The following is a 23,535-nucleotide window of genomic DNA, read 5'->3' as shown; positions in this document are numbered from 1 at the left end:
ATCAGTTGTCTTTAGGTTAGGAACATGTAATACGCTATACAGTATGAGCAGACATGGGGCTGCTGATGCAAAAGGTGAGTTCATCTTAAAAAAATAAGTGAAAACGTAATTATGTCTAAAACATGCTGAGTGTTCACTACGTGATCATTCGTATTGTAACGCTTACGGCCGACAGGGCGCTGTGTAAGAGCCGGCGTACCAGAGCGGGTGACGTCACCGCCCTTCCCTGTGATAGCAGGACCACAGCTACTGGGCTGTGGAGAGATCTCTCTTTGGCTCACGGGGCTAGGTCGCTGCAGAGAGACGCGGAAGTCCCGGGTTCGAGCCCCGGAGGGTGCAGGGGCCGACCAGATGCGGCAAGGGCGCCCGCCCGAGCCCCCGTTGCGTTACATTGGTGTCAGAAGCGGGGTGGGATAGCCCTTCGCCGGGGACGGCGATTTAAGCGGGGGAGAGTGTAACGCTTACGGCCGACAGGGCGCTGTGTAAGAGCCGGCGTACCAGAGCGGGTGACGTCACCGCCCTTCCCTGTGATAGCAGGACCACAGCTACTGGGCTGTGGAGAGATCTCTCTTTGGCTCACGGGGCTAGGTCGCTGCAGAGAGACGCGGAAGTCCCGGGTTCGAGCCTCCAGTCGGGATGGGGCCGACCAGATGCGGCAAGGGCGCCCGCCTGAGCCCCCGTTGCGTTACAGTATTTTATGTTCATAATTAGTAAAATAGTGAGCCATATTTGTTTTGTTTACTAGTGAAATACCCCCGTTGCAGCTTTTGAAGTGGACTTTTTTTTAACTTTGGAAATATATACTTTTTTTGTCACGTGTTTTTTTTCTTCCCTTCAGTTACTTAAAATCGGAAGCTCTATGTTGGTGTCGTCTCGCCTGCATGTAGAATTTGCTTTCTCAAATGCGCCACTAGGGGGAGCCAAACATTGCTCCACTGCCCGGAATGGAAAGGGTACATCATTACTACGTGCTCAGAACAGTCCGTGGCCACAACGTCTGACAAAAAACAAATGCTTTACAGTAAAATGTATTGTGCATTGTCAAAACATTTTCTTGATGTTTATTTTTAACATCAGTGTGCGGTGACCATTGTACGATAATGGCATGATAAAAATAACCATAATTTCAGGGTTGTGTTAGAGAATGTATACAGAGGTCAGAGCTATGTTCTTAATTTAGGGCACCGGATATACAGAACCCCCTCTGAGCTGGCTGGCCACGGTGGCGGTGTGTGTTATTCTTGTGCCTGCTCTGGGGATCTAGAGATCGGGCACCTCAGTTGGTTATTTTATTTTTGCAAACCCTAAAACTTTCACAAGTTCTAGTTCCTAAGTGAGTATGCAGAAATATTTATGATGCTTTTACAAGAGAGTGGGTTCACAACATATTTATAATAATAATAATAATAAACTTTATTTTATATAGCGCCTTTAAAGGTGGCTTCTCAAAGCGCTTTACAGGATGACAATAACAATAAATAAGAAGACAACAACAATAAGTAAGAAGATTTCACAAGATAGGACACAATTATAATTACAACAATACAACAATAACAATAGAGGAGACCGTGGTGGGTGGTATTAAGAAGAGCAGAGGGGTGAAGAATGGAACCAGTTAAGTAAAGGCTTTTCTGAAGAAGAAGGTTTTGAGTCTGGATTTGAAGGAGTGTAGAGAAGGTGACTCTCTTATATCCTTGGGCAAAGAGTTCCAGAGCTTGGGGGCATAGCAGGAGAAGGCCCTGTCGCCCATACAATGTAGACGGGCTTGGGGGACAGTAAGGAGGGCAGAATTTGAAGAGCGGAGGTTGCGAGGTGGGGAGTAGGGCGATAAAAGTTCAGACAGGTACTGAGGTGCCAAGCCATGTAAAGCCATGTATTTACGCCACCAATCTAGCTTTTACTAATGGAGCAATAAAGAACGCCCTTGTGCTTAATCTGTTTCTGTTTCAAGCCACTGTCACAGCAGCAAGCACTGAGTTAGCCAGGATAACAGCTAAGGGGATTCTGGACCCCTGCCTGGGACAAGAGCTGGAGCACACATCTACCACTGAAAAGCAGAATGTGTCTCCGGTACATCGCCTTTCCTCCTTGCAGAGAATTAATACATCTTGGAGCCTTACTGTTCTTCTCATCATCATCACATCGCTTCACTTTCAATAACCGTTCATCCCATTCGTGGTTGTGGGGCAGGAAACTTCGGGTGCAGGGCATGATACCCCCCGGATGGGACACCAGTCCATCGCAGGATAGAAAGACAGACGCACACACCAGGGCCAGTTTTCTCAGAAGCCGATTAACCAGCGTGTCTCTGGGAGGAAATCGGAGCACCCAGAGGGCATCCCATGGGAACATGGGGAGAACATGCAAACTCCACACAGACAGCACCCCAGGTCCGGAATGGAACCCAGTGCCCCTGTGCTTCTGAACTCTTCTTAATTTTTTCTCTTTCTTTAATGTTAATGAAGAAAAAAATATATCTGAAGATTAGAAACAACCATAAAGCTTGAGCTCCCGTGTGAAGAAAAATATTCTTGTTTCCATTCACCTGTGACTGCAAGACAGTGGGTGATATTTGAGATCGCAGTTGCCTTACAGCTGCAGTAACATTACTCTAAATGAGCAAATCACGGTCTTAATGCAGAATGTAAAAACGATATAATTGAATGAAATGTATTGTTAACCGTTTCTTGTCAGTAGCAAAGAGATATTTGACATACTCCTGTGTAGGTCATTGATTAAGATGTCTGACAGTTTTTAAAACGGCATCACTACAGAATTGTTATACTGTTGCCAGCCGTTAGAGGGAGCTCTAGGCGGATTACGGTTTCTGAAACCGTACAGTACTTTGGAAGGTTAGGAGTTAACCGGCAGCTTACAGTGAATTTGAGTACACTCTGATTTGCATACAGAGCTGCTACATGCTACTTGCCCTGCTATCTAAAATATAATTTGCATCTTTTTTTCATATTTCTTTTTACATGAGAGTCTCTTTGTTCTTTAAATAGGATGCCTGAAATGACAGAATAGTGATAGGTATGCTAACGTCACGCCCTATGTCAAAGCAGTGAATGGAAACTGGTGGTCTGGCACTTTTTGTGGACAAAAAGGAGAATATTGTAATTGTTTTATTTTAAAAACATTCTTAATGAACTAACAGTTCTTCGTGTTTTTAAAAGAGCGGTATAGTGAAAGGTGTTCTGTTTGTGTCTTTGTGTTGTTTAATGCCTGTTATAGCTGCTAAATCTTCACAAAAAACGTATTTCTAGAATACGAAATGTCCATATACTGTAATTTGCAGTCTTTCAAAATTCTTCAGTTTTCCTTTCCAAAGATTTATCTACCAGGACTTTAAAAACCTTTTTGTCTGAGTATTGCAATAAGAATGTATTTTTAAAATATATATAATAATTTTCAATGGACTTCAATGCACAATTGTTGAAAGAGTAATATTATTTTTAGTAATTTTCAAATGTTTCAGTCAAAGCAGTTTTTAAACATTATAAGATAATGATTTCTGTCATTTCTGAAGAAGAGAGTAAGTTTTATGAACAAATTGAAACAAACTATTTAAAAAGTATTACTCTTCATTTAATGTAAAATCTCTAGTTGGCTTTTTGATCAGTTCAATTCTGGAGGGCGCTGCTTGAAAAAGTATTTTAGCTACACTGTAATATTGCACCATGGGACTCATCTGCTGGTGTTGTCAATCTTGCACTGATCTGGAAAATGATTCAGATTTTTATAAACAGATTCCCCCTCTTACTTCAGGTAACAACAACCGTAACACTACACCTGGGTACAAATCCTTCACATTTCTGGCCTGTCTTCCTTAATAGAGACTTTGCTGCATGACTTCCGTTTGGTGATAAAGTTGAGGTTATTTACATTTAGTTGCAGTTGTTAAAGACATTATGTGTCTGGAGCGTTTTGGATTCGAGGTATAAATTGGTTGTGAGTCAGAGAGAGAGATCCTGGTTAGTTGAAAAAAAATAGTGGTTGAGAAAGTTACATCTGTCTGCTTGTAAATCTTTTAACTTTGAGCTACAGAATGTGAAATCTTGCAAATGTTACAGAAAGTACTGTATTTTAAAACAATGGGGAACGTGATTTATGGTATTTCGTTGTTCCAGATGATTGTCGCTGATATCTCAAAGCCAAAGATAACAAAATTCCCCTACTATTTTCTGTCTGAAAATACGGTTTAAATTACGGCATCGCTGCATTTACTGCCTTATTGGGAATGCAGAACAGTTTCATTATTAAAGACAAAGGTGTTGACCGTCAAGCAGGCAAAACGCAAAAAACTATATAATGTTTAGAATAATGTTGTTTTTAGTGTTTTTCTAATGCTTTTTGCTGTGACGGACAGTGACAAAAATAGGTATGAAAGATTACTGTATAGCATGCTTGAGTACACATACTGTACTGTATCTGTAGTGAGTAAGCTCAAGTCTTTTCTGAGCAGCGACCAGAGCATATACTGTAAGGGGACAAAGGGAGGACTACCAGGAACACTGCACGAGAACATGCAGTAGGAAAGGATACAAACCAGAGGGGCCCATCGAAGCTGTTTGGTATTTCGCAGCTAATTCTTTCAAAGATCTCGTCCAGCTAGGGAGGGTATTAGATTGAACAACAGGGCTGGGTCGCTTGACCCATAACCCTCTGTGCAAAGAGGTGCTTCCTGTTCTTTGTTGGGTAAATGAACTAATACTATGTTAATGAATTAGTACTAATACTTAGATTAGAAGTAATTAGAACTAGTACTTCGTTGGGTTAATGAGCTAATAATGCATCGGCTTGTTGTTTTTCCTAATCCACCTTTGAGGATGTCGAAACCTTCGATCAATTCCCCAGATAGTCTCTATCCGAGCCTAAAGAGGTTTAGATCACTAGGTGTATCAGAGTAGGAGATGCTCTTGTTCGGGTGGTCCTCTCGTGGCTGATTCCAGATCAGCAGGATCTTTCTTGTCATGTGGTGACAACAGTGCGCGCGGCGCTGTGAGCGGGGCCTTGCCACATGGCAAGAGCGTGGCGCTGCTGGTGTCCTGGCAGGGCTGCTCCGTACTCCACCCCTTCGGGCTTCGGGAATGTTTGTGTGCTTCAGATAGAACGAGCTGCACAAAGGTACCAGGACGGATCGCTTGCTGAAATCATACGGGGGAGACTGTAGGTCTCGGCGTGTGGGATCACATTTCAACACAAGGATGGCCTGAGGTGCACAGCCAGGTCAACGACACGAGAAGAGGAGAGGATCCACTCAGCCGCCCGGCACATCGAGCCCCGTGGGTGAAATGAATCCGCGAGGAATGTCTACAACGTATTGAATGGCATTGAGACATTCTGGGCGGATCTGGAAGAAACCACGGTGTGCGTTAGCCAGTTTCAGTGCCCTGATCGTCGATCGCATCCAAGAACGAGGCGCAGGACCAACCACTCAACAAGCTGTAACAGACCACAAGCAGGCTTTCCTAAATACTGCCACACGGCAGGGGGAACCTTGAAAATATTACTTCTCACTATATAGGTTTGTTTAACATTGTAACGGGAAACAGTCTTCATTGCATGGACCACTTAGCTGCTGGCAACCAAACACGCTAGATGGTTTGCAGGCTCTTTTCTCATCTGTAAAGGATAGGTTCTTCCTTTCTTGTTTGTCATAAAGCTGAGATGCCTTTGAGTCAGGTCTTGCTCCATTTCAGTGAAGACTTAAACTATATCGTTTCAAGAAAAATGGTCTATACATTAGGTAACTTTGTTGTAACTCATGATTTTAAGTCATTGCAAATGGTGATTAATGGTTTACCTTGCAGGCAGGGCTGGTCCTTGGTGCTTGAATTAACGGTTAGATCTTTGCAGTTTGAAGTGGTGTAATATTGAAGAGCTCACTCTAAATTATATTTGTAAACTAATAAATGGAATCCTGGTCTGCAGTACGTACAAAGACCCAGACTTCTCATTGGGTTGCATTGGGTGAGGCTTTGGTACATAATTGTTTTTTTAATCTGGAATGTCAGCATATGATAAAAGAAGACGGGTTTGGTGTGTAGAAAGTGCAGCATTGAAAATACTTGTAATTAGTCAGTTCATACACATCTGGGGGCATAACTTAACAAAACACTTTCACTTGAGGGAGGTAAAGATCACATTCCCGGGTTCATTGTGCCTTAAATTATTTTTCTGGGGTGAGAGTTAAACTTCATTTGATCTTTAGGAGTGTGCAAAAAACAAAATCTTCAACAAGGTTAACTGAGAAAAGCCAAACAATATTATGTTTATATTTCCATAAATTTGCATTTCCCAAATAAGGTTATCTTAGCAGATTTCATAGCAGAATGTCAGACAAATGCGCAGAACAGAACCCAGATACAGCTTGTCCACTCTAAGGCCTCTCTTGGGTTAGAAATGCTCGAGATATGTGGTCCAGACCATCGCAGTGGTCTAAAACGGCTAATCAGAATTTGAAAAGACAGGCCTGTGAAATGTCTTTTTGTTAGGGGCTCTGTAAAAAAGCATCATCTCAGAGAAGCGCAGGAAGCTAATGGAACTGTCTTGCAGATGGAGAATTGAGATAATGACTAAATAAAAAAATGTGTTTAAAAGATGTACAGCAAGAAAGAAAAGGTTTGGCTGCCCTGAGTTCCACTTGACAAAGGCATTAGCATGGACATAAGAGCATAGGCTCTGGAACGCTGAGTACGGGTCGCAGAGCAGGCTGGAGCAAAGCCGTCATGAGGTTAGTAAATGTGTCTTGCAAAAGAGAAGTATCCACCCCAATAAAAGTCCTGTTACACTTCCTTATGCTGGTCAACCACCAATTTTAGGAAAATAAAGCAGCCATGTCACACTGCAGCTCACCACTGGCAGCCCACTGAAGCCTGGCCAGTACCTGGATGGGAGACCTCCTGTGAAAAACTAAAGTTGTTGCTGGAAGAGGTGTTAGTGGGGCCAGCAAGGGGAGCTCACCCTGCAGTCTGTGTGGGTCCTGATGCCCCAGTTTAGTGACGGGGACACTGTACTGTAAACAGGCTCTGTCCTTCGGATGAGACATAAAACTGAGGTTCTGCCTCTCTGTGCTCATTAAAAATCCCAGGGCGTTTCTCGAAAAGAGTAGGGGTGTAACCCCGGTGTCCTGTCCAAATTTCCCATTGGCCCTTACCTATCATGGCCTCCTAATAATCCCCATCTCTGAACCGGCTTCATCACTCTGCTCTCCTCCGCTACATAAGTGTAATATAGGGAATTATTATTATTCATTTGTGAAATGAAAGTGCAACAGCCTCAGGGTGTGTGTTGGTTCCAAGAGTTTACACAAATATTTCTGACACCAAGGTTGAATGAGTTGTAAATCTATATAGATAGCATTCCAGCAAGTAGAAGACCAGCAATGTAAGTATTCACTAACTGCATCGTTAAAATACTTGTATTGATTATCATTCCATACTGTATATACATTATATGGGACATTAAATGTGTGACAATGGTACTGCTAAACATCCAAAAGTGATGTCAGCCACCAGGTGGACTTTCATGCTGATGCTCTGTCTGTTGGGTCAGCCTGATGGCACTTGAGCTATTCTTTCAGATCCCTTCCCGATTCTGTGGCCAATCAATTTCCTAATTTCCTAAACATTTTCTATGAGCAACAGGTCTGGGGACATTGCTGACTAAGCAATGGAATCAGTTTGTTTTTTTTTAGTTAAGTATTGTGGTGCAGAGGTGCCAGTAATGGCATGCACAAGTTGAGTTTGGGGCGCTGTCGGCTCGAAAAACGAATCCGCTGTCTTCGCGGTGCGCGGAAGGGCATAACGTGATGGTTGATTATGCTGTTGCATGAGCAGGGAGCTGCGACGCGGCCCTGTGGTAGCCAGCTGTGCTAATCATAGACATTCTGTTCCATATCGGCCATAAAGCCATAAAGGTCCATTGCAGAAGGCTGCTACTCTTTTCTCCCATGAGAACACGCCCTGTCATGGACCTTGACCCGTTGGAGAGCATTAAGTGAGATGACTCGGTTGTTGTTCGTTGCCAGTGTTGTCTGCTCCAATGGCATGGATTATGCTCCATGGGCTCACAGATTCCTAGTGTTCACTTTCTCACGGTTTGTATGGACAGCTGTGGACTGCTGTCATTTCTTTCAGCCGCTGTCAGTGTTGTGTTGCACTTTGTGATCTCTTAGAATAAGCAATAGTAACCATCAGTCAGTCCTGGTAGCCAGCTATGCACCTTGGACATCTACTAAATACTTGACACTGGGAACTGATTAACTGATTATGCCACGATTAACTGTGAGACATTCAGTAGTTTGGCTATATGCCTTTAGGTGCCTCCACTCTGCAGCGTTCCTGTGACTGCCCAGCTTTTACCTTTTCTTAGCTGGTTGTGCAATTTCTTTAGCAAAAGTGACAGAATGTGTCTAATATATCCCTTCTTTTATATCCACTTTTTGCAGTTTTTATACACAGAGAATAACCAGTCAAATCACAATGTGAAAACACAAGTGCAAGTCTAATCGTGCTTCAGCACTAGAGGCATACAGCAATTGCTAAGACTATGAAAGCATCTGATTTTCTTTGAATCCAATATCCCTTAAGCTTCATTTAGTAAACCCTATAATTACTTATTGGAACAGTGGCTATTTCTGTTTATACATACAGTACTGTAGTTCAAGTAATAAATATTCACATTCTCAACACTTTTTTTTTAATTCATGGATGCAGTTACAAATACATGATGATTGAAATAATTATTTACTAGTCAAGTTCTTCTGAATCAAAAATTACATTAACTGTATTTGAATCAGGAAAAAGTATTCCTATTGGTTCCGCCAATGTTTTATAAGTCCCTTTTCTGTACAGCAGGCCATTGACTAGGGCACTTCTGAGTCATCTTTTGTCATCTCCTAGTTGGGATTCCAGCCCATTATTTTGCGTACACTGTTCACCAGACTAGGGGGGCACTGCCTCACTATTAATTACTAATAATTAAGGTCTGTCCTTAGTGTCAGAGTCTGATTAAAGTCTAAAAACTGAGAAGGCCTGTCAAGAACAGCTGTTTTATGTTTCTTGGAAAAATGTGGGTTTTGCTCTGTGTTTCAGAAATTCCAAGCGGAGTGTCCAGTGGAGTCATTCCTTTTCTTTTAACATTGTTCTGCATTCACTGTTTTTTGTTTTTTTAAAACCACTCATCTCCCAACCCTGCCCTGCTAATTAAAGCGTGGCACCCTGTACTCGTGTTGACCTTCCTCTATACCAGACAGCAATGAGGCGTCTTTCTTCAGAGCCTGTGCACACTTTACTCCACACATACCTGTTGCATGCACATGTCCAAGGTGTTGGTAAGGAGGTTTCAATGTACCTCGTCAAAGAGTTCGAACTTTTTGGTGTCAAGGTTGGACCTTAGGAGCTGGTGGCTGGGGTTCAATTACAAGCAAGCACCTGCCCGTGCCCTAAGACTCCCGACAGTGTCCTGTCCATATCCTGCCCGTCTCTGTCCCAGGCATCCCAGCATGGAGCGCCGGATACTCACGGTCCAGTCCAATACCAGCTGTCCGTCAAACTAGATGTGAAGTCAGAGCACTTCTGTAGAAAAAGGACAATATGAGAAAACAAAAGTTCTGTTTTTCTTTCATTTTAGCAAATAATGGAAGCTGGGAAAAATGTAATATGTCCAATGTAGCGTTTTGGAAAGATTTAACCACTTTTCTTGAGATAATTTCAGATGGTTTTGACATGGGTCTTCTACATGAAGCTGTTCGTTGTTACAGACGTTCAAGCTTGGAGCCGTGTCGGCATGCCCTGGCTGTCAAGTAATACCCGAAGAAGACTCTACAGCTGAAACTGTTTCTCTTTTCTATTTATCAGCATGGAATCAACCTTTACTTGTTCCATTATTAAAGACTACCAGTTTTACATTATTATAGACTCTACATTATGACAGACCTGCTGCTGTATTTTACCATGACTGATCATTTACTGGGTACTTACTACTGCACTGGACAAAGCTGTACAAGTGTCAAACCTCTGTACAGGGAAGAAGCAACATCTGAACTCTGTGGAAGACACAACTGTTCCAGGAAGCTGGAAGGTGTGATGTTAGCTTTCTTGCTCAGATCTTGCTTGGCAGATGTGGACTGAAGTTGCAGTGATGGGTCTTTGCATCTCATTAGTCCCCCAGCTTACAGCTTGTCCACCTTCCTCTGATGAATCTGTTGCATTAGCACTGGAATGACCAAGGTTCAATTTCCACAGGGTGTCGTAACAATCTTTACAGTCTCGTGTATCCTGTTTAGTTTCGGTCCATACTAGCATTTTTTTTTTTTATGTGTTTAGGGTTATCTCGAGTGATTAATTAACAGCCAGCTGTGAAATGTGTGGATTCTTGAAGATTACATGCAGGCTTGTGCCACTGCACTGTCCCAGTTGTCGGTGCATTCCCAATTTTTAAGACCACTTACTGATGGCACGGTTGTCTGACACTTAGCTTGTAAAGCAAGCAGAGCCCATAGTAATGACCATTGCAATGGTTTGTTTAAATGCATGTTTGGATAAATGTACGGTCGGCCTATTAATTGCATTTTCTCTTAACGGTCTGGGCTTTAATAATGATGCAGTTGCTTTGTTTTCTGCTGCAATACCGGTGTTTTTAAGCAGCGGCAGTGCGGAGCCCAGTTCAGTTATTCCAGAGTGAGGGGAGGTGCAGCAGGCGAGTTTTTGTCATTCGAGGGACATTCTAACTTTTTTTTCCTCCCCGCTTTATTTTTTGTTCTCGGATCTGTTACATCTCTCAGTCCTCTTACCTTTTCTTTTTCTCAAGTCGTAGTACACCACGAAAACCCAACCTTTTCGTGTTTTTTTTAAAAAAGATATAAAATGAAATTGCAATTATAGTAAGATGGTGCTAAAACTATAAGCCTGGGCTTTGATTTTACCTACGTTGTCGTTTTTTTAAAAAAAATCCAGCCCACGGTGTACATCCACAGCCTTTGAGAACAGCCACCTGATTGTGTGTAATTCATTAACGACACGTTTCTGTAGCAGGAGAGGATGTCGATTATAAGGATTCGGTTCAATTTATTGCTCCAGCGGTAGGGTATAGCTCAACACTGGAACAGCGAGCTTTTTTTTTCACGGTTCAGGGCTACTTCCTGGTGCGGCAGAAAGAGGCAGTGCTGAGTTAAAGAGACAGAAATAGAGATAGAAATTGAGATAGAAATATAGAGAGTGGAGAAGAAGGAGTGGGAGAGGAGCAGTAGGCTGGATTACAGAAGCAGCCCGCTCCACTCTTTGTGTGTATTTATAGACTTCTTTTAACGATTTTTTATTTATAACATATACATATTTATTGGATATTTTTTACCTCTAAGGTTCGGCGTGTAGAGAGGTTCGGAACAAAATTGTGAGAGGGATCTTTTTTTTTTCGCAGCGACGGAGGAACCGTCGCACGGATATTTTTTTTTTGCACCGTTTGGGTTTTTTTTAAAACAAACAAATATATATATATATTCTACATAGTATAGTTTTTATTTTTGTTACTCTATTTCTTGTAAGACAAAAAAAAACGAAAATAGCGGAAGATGGGTTGTTTAGGCAACAGCAAAACTGAAGATCAACGCATCGACGAAAAAGCACAACGAGAAGCGAATAAAAAAATAGAAAAACAGTTGCAAAAAGAAAGACAGGCGTACAAAGCCACGCATCGACTGCTTTTACTGGGTAAGGACGGGCCAAATGGATTTTATTTATATATAGCGTTGTGTAAAATCTGTGCGTTGTTTCGCCCTTACTTGTGTTTGACAGCTCTGTGTCACGGATGAGTATTTGTAATAATACGCTTGCCTTGGGTTTCCAGAGGATCTCGTTATGGCTAGCGAAACAGGAAATTTTAGGCCGTTCTGTTTGTTCACGATTCATTTATTTGTTTTTTTTATGATGATTTTATTTTAAAAGGAGCTGGAGAGTCCGGAAAGAGCACTATTGTCAAACAGATGCGGATCCTACACGTCAATGGATTTAATGCAGAGTGAGTGAACTGTTGTTTTAATCGCATCCGTATTCATCGGCGGGCCCCTGGTTGACACATTGTTTTCCTCTTCTGGTGTTGCAAAATGTGCACAGTTCCTGCAGTGACACTCGGTGGGTGAGCCGGGCGAGTCGGGGAGAGATACATGCAGATTTGCCCTGTATTTCGGCGTTACTGCAGTTCGTCCTGGGCCCACAGTGTAGCAACAACATGGCGACTAGTTTCCACTGATTACTAATAACTCCTAACGCGAAAGACGAAATTGTCACAGATTTACACCGGGCGCCAGCGTAACCTGCAGGGGAATGCGTGCCAGAATGTCGTTTTCGAAGTGTGTCAGTGTCGCATGTCGAGGCAAAAGCTGGTAAAAAAAAAAGGTTGCAGAAGGGCGCCCGACCACGATATTGAACCGAACCCGACGTAATTGCATTAACGACAGAATACAGTATGATTATGAATCTGACCATTTTCCTGATAACGCCGCTGAGCAATATTAACATTAGGCTACGGCTGATTAATTAGTGACTCATCGTTTAATTTTTTTTTTTTTACATGTAGGACCCTATAGTGTTTTTAACAGTGTTATTCCTGCACATACTGTAACACAGGATGTACTGTACAGGCACACCGCAGACAGACAGCACTGGAGTTGACTGTAGTGTGTGTGTGCGGAAACTGACCTCCAGATTTTGTCAAAACCAAGACCTTTAAGTGAAAGTTTCTTCCCAGTTTTCTGTCGGGTCCGTGAAGGTAACCTCTATTCCTCTTTCATGCAGAGAAAAGAAACAGAAAATCCAGGACATTCGAAAAAATGTAAAGGATGCCATAGTGGTAAGTATGGTAATGTTGTAATTTTGGGGTTTTATTTCTTTTTACATCGAGAATAAAAATAAATGAAAACGTGCCGTTGCTTTCTGTGAGATTGCACACAGCAATCCCATTTTGCTGATCAGACTGGATTATCCTCTTATTTATCCTGTACTTATCCATCTTAATGCCTGTGTTTCTGTTTTTATCTGCTTTGCAGACTATAGTTTCGGCGATGAGCACTTTAATACCTCCAGTCCCGTTAGGCAATCCAGACAACCAGTTCAGAATGGACTACATCAAAAGTATAGCGCCTCTCTCGGACTTCGACTATACACAGGTAAGGTCTCTGGGATTTTACTTCATCGCACACTTTCACAAGCGTTGAAAGTTGGTTGTATGATGCTGAGATGTTTCCTTTTCTTTTTTTATTTGAACTTATTAAAACAGACTGTTCATTCATTGTTTTATGTAGTGGTTGCCTAGTTTCATGAGAGCTCGCCATCTGATTGAACATTAGGGCTGATACAGGCAGCTAAGACGTGCCTGGGATCTTTCAGGGCACTTATCACTTTCGTTGTGCTTACAGGTGAAAGGGCTGGGCTTTTGATTTCAGAGGAGTCTAAGCACCACCTGGTTCGTTTTGCTACGGGTGAAGGCAACAGAACAATTTTACTTTCTGCATTAGCATACTGTAGTGTCCCAGCACACCTGTCCAGAAAATGTAACGTTCACGCTGTCTGGACTGAAGTGCTTTGTTACCCGAAAGTATGGGCTAGATTGAAATGTGCCATTCTGAGCCCACTGAGGGAAAGGTGCTGTTCGATATGTGGGGGGTTGTCAGTTGGCAGTGACCTGTCAGACAGTGGACCTTGCTCGTCTTGCCCTTTGTTTTTGTGTTTCCTGTTGTGGGCTTGGCTGTGGCGTGACCAGTGGCATCTCTTATCAGTCATTCACAAATAAGCCCGGAAACTGGAACTTGAAACATATTTCATGAAAATAAAACTTTCAAATGGTAGCAGCTGCCTCATGTATGCAGGCTTGGGAAATCAAGTTTAAATCGCTGCACAGAATATTATTTTCTTCTTCATTTTGAGTTGGATCTATAAAGCAGGGGCCTCAGACTCACTTTCTGAAGTACTGTAGGTTTCCCAGTTTTCCATGACAGCCTGAGTCAATTAAAAAATTAACCTCTTATACAGTAAGTATCCTGTATGTTTGTTCTAAACCTGGAACAGTTTAACACTCAAAACATTGGCTTCATCAGAGGTACAGTTACTTATCAAACACCTTGGATCCTGATCCCAAGTATTACTATTATGGAACTAATTTAATAATTATTCAGACTGTGTAACTGAGAGCCTGGTTAGAATAAAAACCGTCCGCTACTAGACCCTCCAGGAATTGAATTGGGAGATCTGTGAGATGGAAATGGGTAGGAATTGGTTGCAGTTATGACTTTAAAAAGCACAGTGTTACCTACTGTAGGTCTCCAGTTCTCAAGTCTTACCTTCGTGTGTGGCTACACCAATCCAATTATAATTCCCCAAAAGTTGTGGTGCAGTTACTATGACAATTTCTTCTTCATCCCAAAAGAAGTTACAATCAGCTTTAGCCCAATTTGTAGAAATGTGTGAAGGCAGGTTAAATAGTTCTCCTTTCCACAACCACTATTTGAAGACATTTTGTGTGAAGATTAAATAATTTAAATTTGAAAACTGCAGGAATTTTAAAAATGCTGGAGGTTGCGCATGCTTGGTAATTTAAGGTATAATTTGAGGAACTTGGAAAGTTTTGGGAAAGCCTTTTCTACGACATGCATATACTTTAAAAACTGTAATTAAATTAAACTGAAATTAAAAACACTTCTTACTCTTTTACAAAATAAGATGTAATATCTAGGTAAGCTCACAAAGACTGTTTATAGACAGTGGCAAGGGAAAAGATGTGATTTTAAATGATAAAAAAATGATTAATTACTTTTATGAATTAATAATACTTGGATTTTTTATACCTCAATTTATTTAAATGATTTATACAGACAAAAACATGAGCGCCAATCAATTCTTTAAAATAAAGTCTATGATTTTTAAGTTAATTTAAATACACATGTAGATACCACACACCCTGCACATCTGTCTTGTAGTGCAGTATAAGCTGTAGGCTTCTCTGCAGCTGTGTAGCTGTCTGTATCATAGTCCCTCTTGACCAGCCTTATTGAGGCCCTCTGCTTGGCTGTGTATCCTTCTGCCTGCCTTTATAAAGAGGCAGGAACTCTTATCCCAACATGTTTCTGGACCTGAACTGAAGGCTCTGTCCTCTGTCTTGCTCACTTTTGTCTTTTGAAAGCATACTTTTTTTTTTGCGCACTGTATACAGCAAATATTATTTACAGTACAGTAGCTTGCTTGCAGTAGAATACCTGAGTTTCAGATTCAGGAATGATTGTGAAGCAAAGTTAAAGGGAGTGTTTTGGGTGTTTTACAGTGTCTTGCTTGTTTATGAGCTTGGTAAATGTTTTGTGTGTTCTCACTATAGACTTTCTGTGCATATATTGGCTTAGGTTTTACCCCCAACGTCTGTATGCACCAAAATGTTCTGCACTTCTGAAAAGAAAACACATTGAAAGCTTTGCTTTAACGGTTTCCTTTATGTTCAAAATTTAAAACAGTATACTGTAATATAGCAATAAAGACTAATAATCAGTTACTGTATGTGGAAATGGATCTTTAAAATTGATTTCTAAACTGTAATTAAAAATGTTCACTTTATTAATGATAATGCTAAGTGGTAGTTTTCTGCATGTCATTGTTTACCATTATAAATTAAAGATCTTATAGAGTATTATTTTCTCATTCTCTGCGAATAATTTTTTAAAACACAAAGTTCTGGGAATAAAGTAGATAGGGTATTATAAGGACCGAATGATTTAATAAGGATAGAAAACACTATCTGATGTTTTCCTAGCATTTTTAATTTCATTAAGGCTGTCAAGCACTTAGTTGAAATGTGTGAGATATAGATGTTGAGTTTGTTGGATTTGACAGTGGTATATCCACCCCTGTACAGTATTGACTTATAGTACCATGCGTGCATTACAGCAAATAGATCAAGGGCACATTATGCTACCAGCAGTGGAAAACATTTCAAGTTATATAATCACAGATTTTGTGCCTTTTTAAATCCCGCTGTACTTAAAACAATAGTCTTTTCCCAGTTTGCTTAATGACCTTGTGCTTATGATTTGTAAGTTGGGTAACCAGTTGATTTTCAACTCCGTTTATGATCCTGTTTGTATGTAAATTGGTGTTTAAAAAGACAGTTTATGATGTCTAAATGTCATGTCATATAATTTAATTATAATAATTTGAAGAATTTATTATTTCCAGCGTATTTTTCTGACACCGAAAGACATGATATACTCTAATCATGTAAACATGATAAATAGATGAATAATCTTTTATTTATTTATTTACTGCTGCCCTTTCTGTCTTGTAATATTTTTAATCAGTTATAGTCTGTACTTCACACTTACACAATACAGTTTTTAAAATATTTTCTATACATGGATGTTCAAATTGGGGTTTCAGGGAAAGAAAAAGCAGCGAAATGTTAGGGATTGAGTTTCTTACACCCTTTTAAACAAACTTATTTCATGTACATGCCTAGGAATGCTTTTTTGGGATACGGTATTTGTAACCATCAATTTTCAAATCCAAACCAATAGGCTTGGTTTTTAAAGATGATTTGTACTAGTTCAGCACCCCCTTTAGGCGGAGGGGTGGCTCTGTGGCTCAGGATCTGCACCTGTGCCTGGGAGGTTGCCGGTTCAAATCCTGCGGCCGGCAGAGGAATCCTACTCCGTTGGGCCCCTGAGCAAGGCCCTTCACCCCAACTGCTCCAGGGGCGCCGTACAATGGCTGACCCTGCGCTCTGACCCCCAGCTTCTCTCCCTGTCTGTGTGTCTGTGTCTCCATGGAGAAAAGCTGGGGTATGCGAAAAGACAAATTCCTAATGCAAGAAATTGTGTAGGGCTAATAAAGAAACATTACAAACATTACATTACATTCTATCATATTCGGAACTTGTATTGACTATTTAGTGGTCAGTCTTTCAGAATCGCAGAGAAAGAGAATTGAAAACTCAGGTTCATGGGGAGGTTGGGTGTGAAACAGGGCAGGCAACGTGAGGAGTGATCAGTTAGTAGTGCGGAATGATGCCCTGTTCTGTCGTACAAGATACATTTTGTCCATTTACACACTCAAGAAACGGCAGCTTAACTGGATATCATTCTCTTCTGGCCACACCCTGACCCAGCCTTCTCTAGTGACCTAATGAACTTTTTAGGCATCCGGCACCATAAGAACACCCCATCGGAGCTGGGCTGCAAGCCGGAGCTCAGTGCCATTGGAGGGCATTATTAGACAGTTCCACAGCTGCGCTGAAAATCAGGGTGAAATGTCTCTGTGTGGAAAAGGCTGATTTAAAAAAAAACCCCACTAAAGGCAGGTTGGGGAAGATAAAAACCTAATTTAATCAAAAATCAGAAATATGTTTAAATATGTGTTGAAACGCATAAAAGGCATGGGTATTGTATCGTTTTTGATTCATGCTGAGATTAGGTGCTTCACAAATTAGGTGCTGCTGTACTTTTACTGGGTACACATGTTCTAAAAAATGTTGCGCTTTCCCAAAAGGTTAGTTATGTGTGTAAAAAAAAAAACTGTTATTCAAGAAGTTACATTTATTTAGAGAATAAAATCACAACGATCTCAATAGTTTCCTTTGATTGAGATCAGTGGAAATACTTTCCTCTAAGAGCATTTCTCCTAAAAGGGAGAAGCCAGTGAACCAGTGTGATATTAGAATGAATTAAAAATATTTTAACCAGTATAGTACATTGGATTTTATTTCTATTTTATCTGTAGTTCAGACTTCAGGAAGTTAAACTTTTCTGATTTAGTTTGAACATTTGCATCCCAGAAAATAAATCACAATCACGAAAGTCAGAAGAAATCTAGCCTTTCTGGCATACGTTTATAGCATATATATTTTAATGATAGCATTGCTGTTCCATTTTCACATTTTGTGCATTTGATTTAGTATGATTTGCATGAAGTCATCAAGTGCTGAGAACTTGTAAACATTAATTCAGTTTTTGTAGTGAGTGTCAGCATATCATTGTTGTATAACTGTTTTTTTCTTCAGTGTTAGGACTCCAGCTATACTGTAATGTTTAAAAGTAAAATGGAGTCTATTATTAGTTTTGTATATTTAGGCCGGATGTGCTCTGTATTTTGACTTCTATAGTCAAACAGAAAATATTAGCTCATAATAAACATTTTCCTTTGTGTTGTACATTTACTCTCAGTGTGAGCAGTACAGTTCTGTACAGTTCAAATTTTTCTTTAGCGTGTTACTAATAAAGATGATGTAATACTTCTCGAAGAGTTATGTTTTAAGGACTGTTATCTAATATCAACCTACTTTAGCACACATCTTTCCACAGTAAACGTTGTGGGCGTTGACAATTCTGAATTTACACATTAAACTAATTGCATTTATACCACATCTGTATAATTACCGTTGTGTTTTACTGTACAGCTACTAATGATTTGGTACTTTATTGGAATTTCTTTTATAAAGGGTGTTACAAATTAAAACTCACTGAGCTAATCTAGTAGTTTGTATTTTTGTTTTCTAATGTTCTGCTGTATTTGGAACAAAAGCAATGGATAAAACACTTCAAAAGGATTTAGTCAAAGTACAGAGTTTTCAACAGTTTTTATTTCTATGATCTTAATGAGGGGGGAGATCTCCTTTCTGCAATGCTTTTGTATACAGTACTTTTCCCATTTTGAACATTAATTGTGTAGTAAGTTAAGTTGTTAGAGTAAGGCTTACTAACTGTGTATGGATTGTCTTCAGATTAAAACGGGTATGTATTTGTGTCCTGTTCTATAGTTGTTGAGTATAGGACAACATTGGTTTATATTTCATTTGTAGTGCAAATGTCATGGCAGAAGTTCAGCCTTTGGTTCAACTTTAATGTATAAACATATCTAAAAGGATCAGCTATTTCTAGAGCTGTGGGTCTTCTGGAGTTTGTAAAAATAAAATAAATGGTTAAACATTACAGAATTTGTGCTGTGTCAGTGTTAAATCATTAAAAAAGATTTCTAGTAACTAATGGAATTGCTTTTGCTTTGGAAGCTGACCTTCCTGATCCTAATATGGTGTTTATTCAGATAGAGATATTGCCAGAGCCCTAAACCCACAACTAAATGGACGTTTGGGCTGCTGTACCCGTTGCATATCTTACAGTGAGAACACTAATTCAGCTGCAGAGTTTCCTGGAGACAGGTGACCCCCGGTTTTCTAACTTATTTTATTGATATGTCCACTGTCCACATGTTGCTGTAGCCAGTATCCTGCCTTCTTTAAAAGAAACTGTGACCAGGTGAGAGCCTGCCGTCAATGAAATAATAATGACCATGCAAGTCAGATGGGTCGAATGGCTATTCTTGTTTGCAGCCTTTCTTATGTTCTTAACAAATCCAAAAAAAAAATCCAGTAATAAAACTTTTTCTTTGCCATTCAGTCACTTGCAAAGGTGAAACTAAATCATGTGTCGTATTTTGTGCTCATAGCTAAACTGGGAAGCTACTGTATTGCAAAGAGACTGTTGTGTTTAATGAGTCAGAAACCTTTATTACCTGAATACAGTGCATCATAAGTTACATTGTTGATTTTTTTTGTGTTTCAGTTAACAGCACAGGAGTAGGACTATAACTATATAAGTGAATTAAAGAAGTTTTTTGTGGGAGAATCGTTGTTCTCCACCACGCAGGCAGTTTCAGTTTTCTGCAGGACTATATCGCCAGTAGAATGAGTTAAGACAAATTTCCTGGAACCAGGATCGGCCACGCAGGACAGGTGCGCTGTAATTCTGGTCCTCCGTGGAGCAGCTGCGTGTGCTCTCGACAGCATGTCTTGGGTTTTTCCAAGACTCCGATGAGGAACGGGTGAAGGAGGCGGAGGTGCCTGTAGCATTAGGTTACAATTCTTGTATTGTAATAGAAATAGTTGCTACAGCGGGCCCAGAATAGGTCAAAATACCAGTATCATTCCAGCAGCCTGTGGGTCTTTCTTCACGCCAGGTTCAAACCACCTGCTGGTGGCAGCTCACCACTGAGACCAAGACACCTAGTCAGCGGGCAGCCATCAGATGACCCAGGCGCTGTTCTGTTTCCGTTGCTGTCAACATTGGGTTTCATCTTTTTGGTAGCCAAAAATATAAAAGATTTGCTTTCAGATTTTTTCCAAACGTCCTTGTCACTACAAATTGTTGTAATACTTATAAGCATTGCAGTTATGGAGCGCAAAAATAACCAGTTATTCCTAGGAGGAAGTGATATGTTGAAGCAGTTTATACAATCTGAAAGTAGTTCCGATCTTGTGCAACCAGACAAACAACTTTTAAACGTTTAAGGTGAAACGGGCCAGTTGGTTTCTTTCACCTCAAACTGCAGTTTGGTTAACGAAATCAGTGCTTAAGGGAGGCAGGTTGGCATCGCAGGCAGTGTTCCTACCTCTTGGCTTGTTGGTCCTGGGTTCGATTCTGGCCTGGACACCTTTCTGTGTGGAGTTTGCATGTCTCCCTCACGAGCGCATGGTGATTGTGTACGTGTCCAGGGTGCGTCCTGAATCCTGCAGATTCAGCTCTGGCTCACTGTGACCCTGTGCTGGACTAAGCAGTTATTGAACATGGACGGAGGAATCATGGGATTGAAAAACAGGAAAGAAAGAAGCTGATGGAAAGTCAAGCTGGCAAACTTTTCAGGTTCCGTGTTGCTGTAGAATGTTACTCATCCCGGGATTAATTCCTCTGCTGTAGGATCTTGTGAATTTGATACAGGAGTGTAACTGTGCTGGAAAGCACGTAGATATGGGAGGAAAGCAGCAGTAGTAAATAAATGAAAGGTTGCAGTTAGGATGAAACAATCTCAGTTACACGAGGAGCCTTACCTACAGCTTATAGACATATATTGAAGGAAAAATGATAACATTTAAATTCATATTCAAAATAGTTGATGGGGTATTCTGACCCTTTTTTTCATCATTGCTCTAGAATGTCCGATTTTAATCTGTTGTGGCTTCCTCAGGCAAGAAATGAGTATGGTGAAGTGTATGTGATGGTGTTAATGGTTCGTACCTTGAGCAATGTGGCATTAAAACAGCAGTGAAGTTTACCCTCAGAAAAAAGGCCTAGATTCAGAGGTTATGTGATCAACAGTTTTCCAATCCTACAGCGGTTCAAAGTGGGAGGAATTAAATCACATGATAGTCGGTTAGTCATTTGAAGAGAAAGAAATGTACCTTAGCATTGCCTGGGGCAGATCCAGTTTTGGAAAGCCTTTTACATCTGACATTTTTTTCCACTCGCAGATCTGTCACCTCAGTGTTTGTGGTACACTCTCAGGTTTTGTTGGGGTTTTTTTAGCAGTAGCTTAGCTCAAAGCTGTGTATTGCACATCTTTTTGTTTTACACTGATCGAAATGATACTTTGCCAAAGTGGTGGGGTGAGGGGGGCTGTGATGTGGGAAAGTTTCTTTGTAGATTTTTTTTTCAGCCGCTTCTGCTTCAGGAACAACAGCACTGTGACCCGTGGTGGTGGGGTGTGATAACTGTGCGGATATGTGAACCCAGATGCACTCCTAGTGCTGGTCCGAAATGCTGCTGGCGCACTGTTCCTGCCAAGCTCCTGCTCGGTCTGCGGGCTGGGCCGATCCCTGCATTCAGCTGGGACCAGTGGGACCCGCTGCCATTCCTGACCATGAAAACCCAGCCAGCTCACAAGTCACCTCCGTTAAAATAGAGATAGTCCCAGTGCAGTGTATAGCAGGTAAAGAAATGGGTCTGGATGTATTCAGTTGTTTAAGAAACTAAACCAGGATAAAGGCTACTTTTTAATAATAAGCCCTTCACAGGGAATGGGAACTCCCCTCCACCACCAGTGTGCACCTGGATGATGCACCAGTCCGCTTCCCACACACCAGCTCTCAGTGGGGAGGAGAACAGAGTGATGGAGCCAGTTCAGAATTGGGGATTATTGGGAGGCCATGATGGGTAAAGGCCATGGGGAAATTTGGCCACCACTGGTTACACCAATTTGTTTACACCCCTACTCTTTTCGAGGAAGGCCCAGGGATTATTAAAGACCACGTAGAGTCAGGATCTTAGTTTTACATCTCCTCTGAAGGGTGGTACCTTCTTTCTCAGTATAGTGTCCCCGTGACTATACTGGGGCAGTAGGACCCACACAGACTGCAGAGTGAGCACTCTCTAATATCAGCTTAATTTAATAGGCTGACCATAATTGTAATAAAAAACGAATCCATTGACCTACAGTAATGCAGATCTACTTATATCAAAGAATAGTCTTAAAGTGAACTACTGGTTTCATCCTCATCTGCTTGCTCATGCTTACAGTGAGACCTCCTTTACAGTGAATCCTGTACAGTGAGTCGGAGGACTGGAGGGCCGGGAGCAATGGCTGTATCAGTTAGAGGTAAAACTAGTAATGGTCTGGCTTCAAAGAGCTCCAAAAACGTCAGATTGTTTGTGTTGTCTCCAGTAGCGTTGGACATGCTGCTCTCATACACCCAAGCCGGAATGGGGAGCTGGTTCACGTGGCCATCTAGAGTTAACTTTGAGGTGACGTGAGTCTTTGTGGCATCAGAAGCAGCTGCACTCTGTAGTCTTGGATGTGTTTTCTCCACCGCCGGCTGGCTGTGACTCGGGTGCCCATGGCTCTGGGACGAGGTCCCCCCCCCCCGCCATGTATCACACTGTACGGTACCGTGAGGTAGTTTATCACTGCAGGTTCATTTGGGCCGCGACAGGGCGGGCCAGACCGCCGGTCGTTATTCCAGACGAATTCGCTTGATGTGGAGCCTTCGAGTTCCAGTCCTAAATTTGTCGAGATCTGGAGTGTCAGAGCCCCGAGACCCAGTTTCTAAGGCTAGGAGTCCCGAGGCTAGGAGCAGAAAAAAACAAATCCTTATGTGACATTTTTCATCAGTGGAGGTAATTAAGTGTCACTTGTTGTCCCTGCGTTCCCATGGATGGGCTCCCCTTTGCTCCCACATCCCACAGACGCACTGGCGGGGGTGATTGGTGTCTCTGCGCCCGGGTGCGGTCCCTCTTCGTCCCGCTGTCTGCTGAAGAAGGGCCGCGAGTTGCAGGGCTGTCATGTGTGACAGCTGAACTCATTTGTCCTCGTGTGTGCCGCCGTGAAGGAAGGATGCACGTATACTTCAGTTATGTCAGTGTGAACTTCTGATGGAACGTTTAGTGAAGTTCACCCACTGTAGGTCGTAACTCACTCCACACACCTGCAAAAGACATGGAAATTCTGACACTTGCGTCCAACGTGGCTTAATCCCAGCTTTAATTAGCCCGAAAGCAGAAGTATCTTTGCAGAATCCTGCTTCGCTGCAGCATTTAAAGACCTTTTCTCATCATTATTAATAAATACCGTTAACCTGCGTCTCGCGGGAACTGGCTGTGTGTCACCTGATGAGGTTTTGATTTCTGAGAGGGCGGCTGTGTGCTTTTTTCTATATTCAGGCATAGCTCCTCTGTAACATTTCCCCAGCCCAGTTTCCTGATATGTACTTTATTGAAGCTGTTTCCTGTGCTGC

The 23,535-nt window shown here is 41.5% G+C and overlaps 1 protein-coding gene across 2 annotated transcripts in view; it reads left to right on the top strand.

The window, feature by feature from the left end:
- The window catches only part of LOC148655511 (guanine nucleotide-binding protein G(olf) subunit alpha), a 132,901-nt gene that overhangs the window by 28,949 nt on the left and 80,417 nt on the right, over positions 1-23,535 (top strand). The window contains exons 1-4 of one of the 2 annotated variants that reach the window (XM_088642060.1): positions 10,701-11,714; positions 11,949-12,021; positions 12,798-12,852; positions 13,049-13,168. In XM_088642060.1, the coding sequence (XP_088498186.1) occupies positions 11,576-11,714; positions 11,949-12,021; positions 12,798-12,852; positions 13,049-13,168 (387 nt within the window). In that variant the 5' untranslated portion in view covers positions 10,701-11,575. Of the gene's footprint in view, positions 1-10,700; positions 11,715-11,948; positions 12,022-12,797; positions 12,853-13,048; positions 13,169-23,535 lie in introns of those variants that run through there. The other variant, XM_088642059.1, reaches the window with a different exon arrangement.

The sequence above is a fragment of the Lepisosteus platostomus genome, chromosome 8 (assembly GCF_059453375.1).
Source record: "Lepisosteus platostomus isolate fLepPlt1 chromosome 8, fLepPlt1.hap1, whole genome shotgun sequence".
Taxonomy (NCBI): Eukaryota; Metazoa; Chordata; class Actinopteri; order Semionotiformes; family Lepisosteidae; genus Lepisosteus; species Lepisosteus platostomus.
Note: the sequence above shows the minus strand (reverse complement) of the source record. Positions and strands in the feature narration are given on the sequence as shown.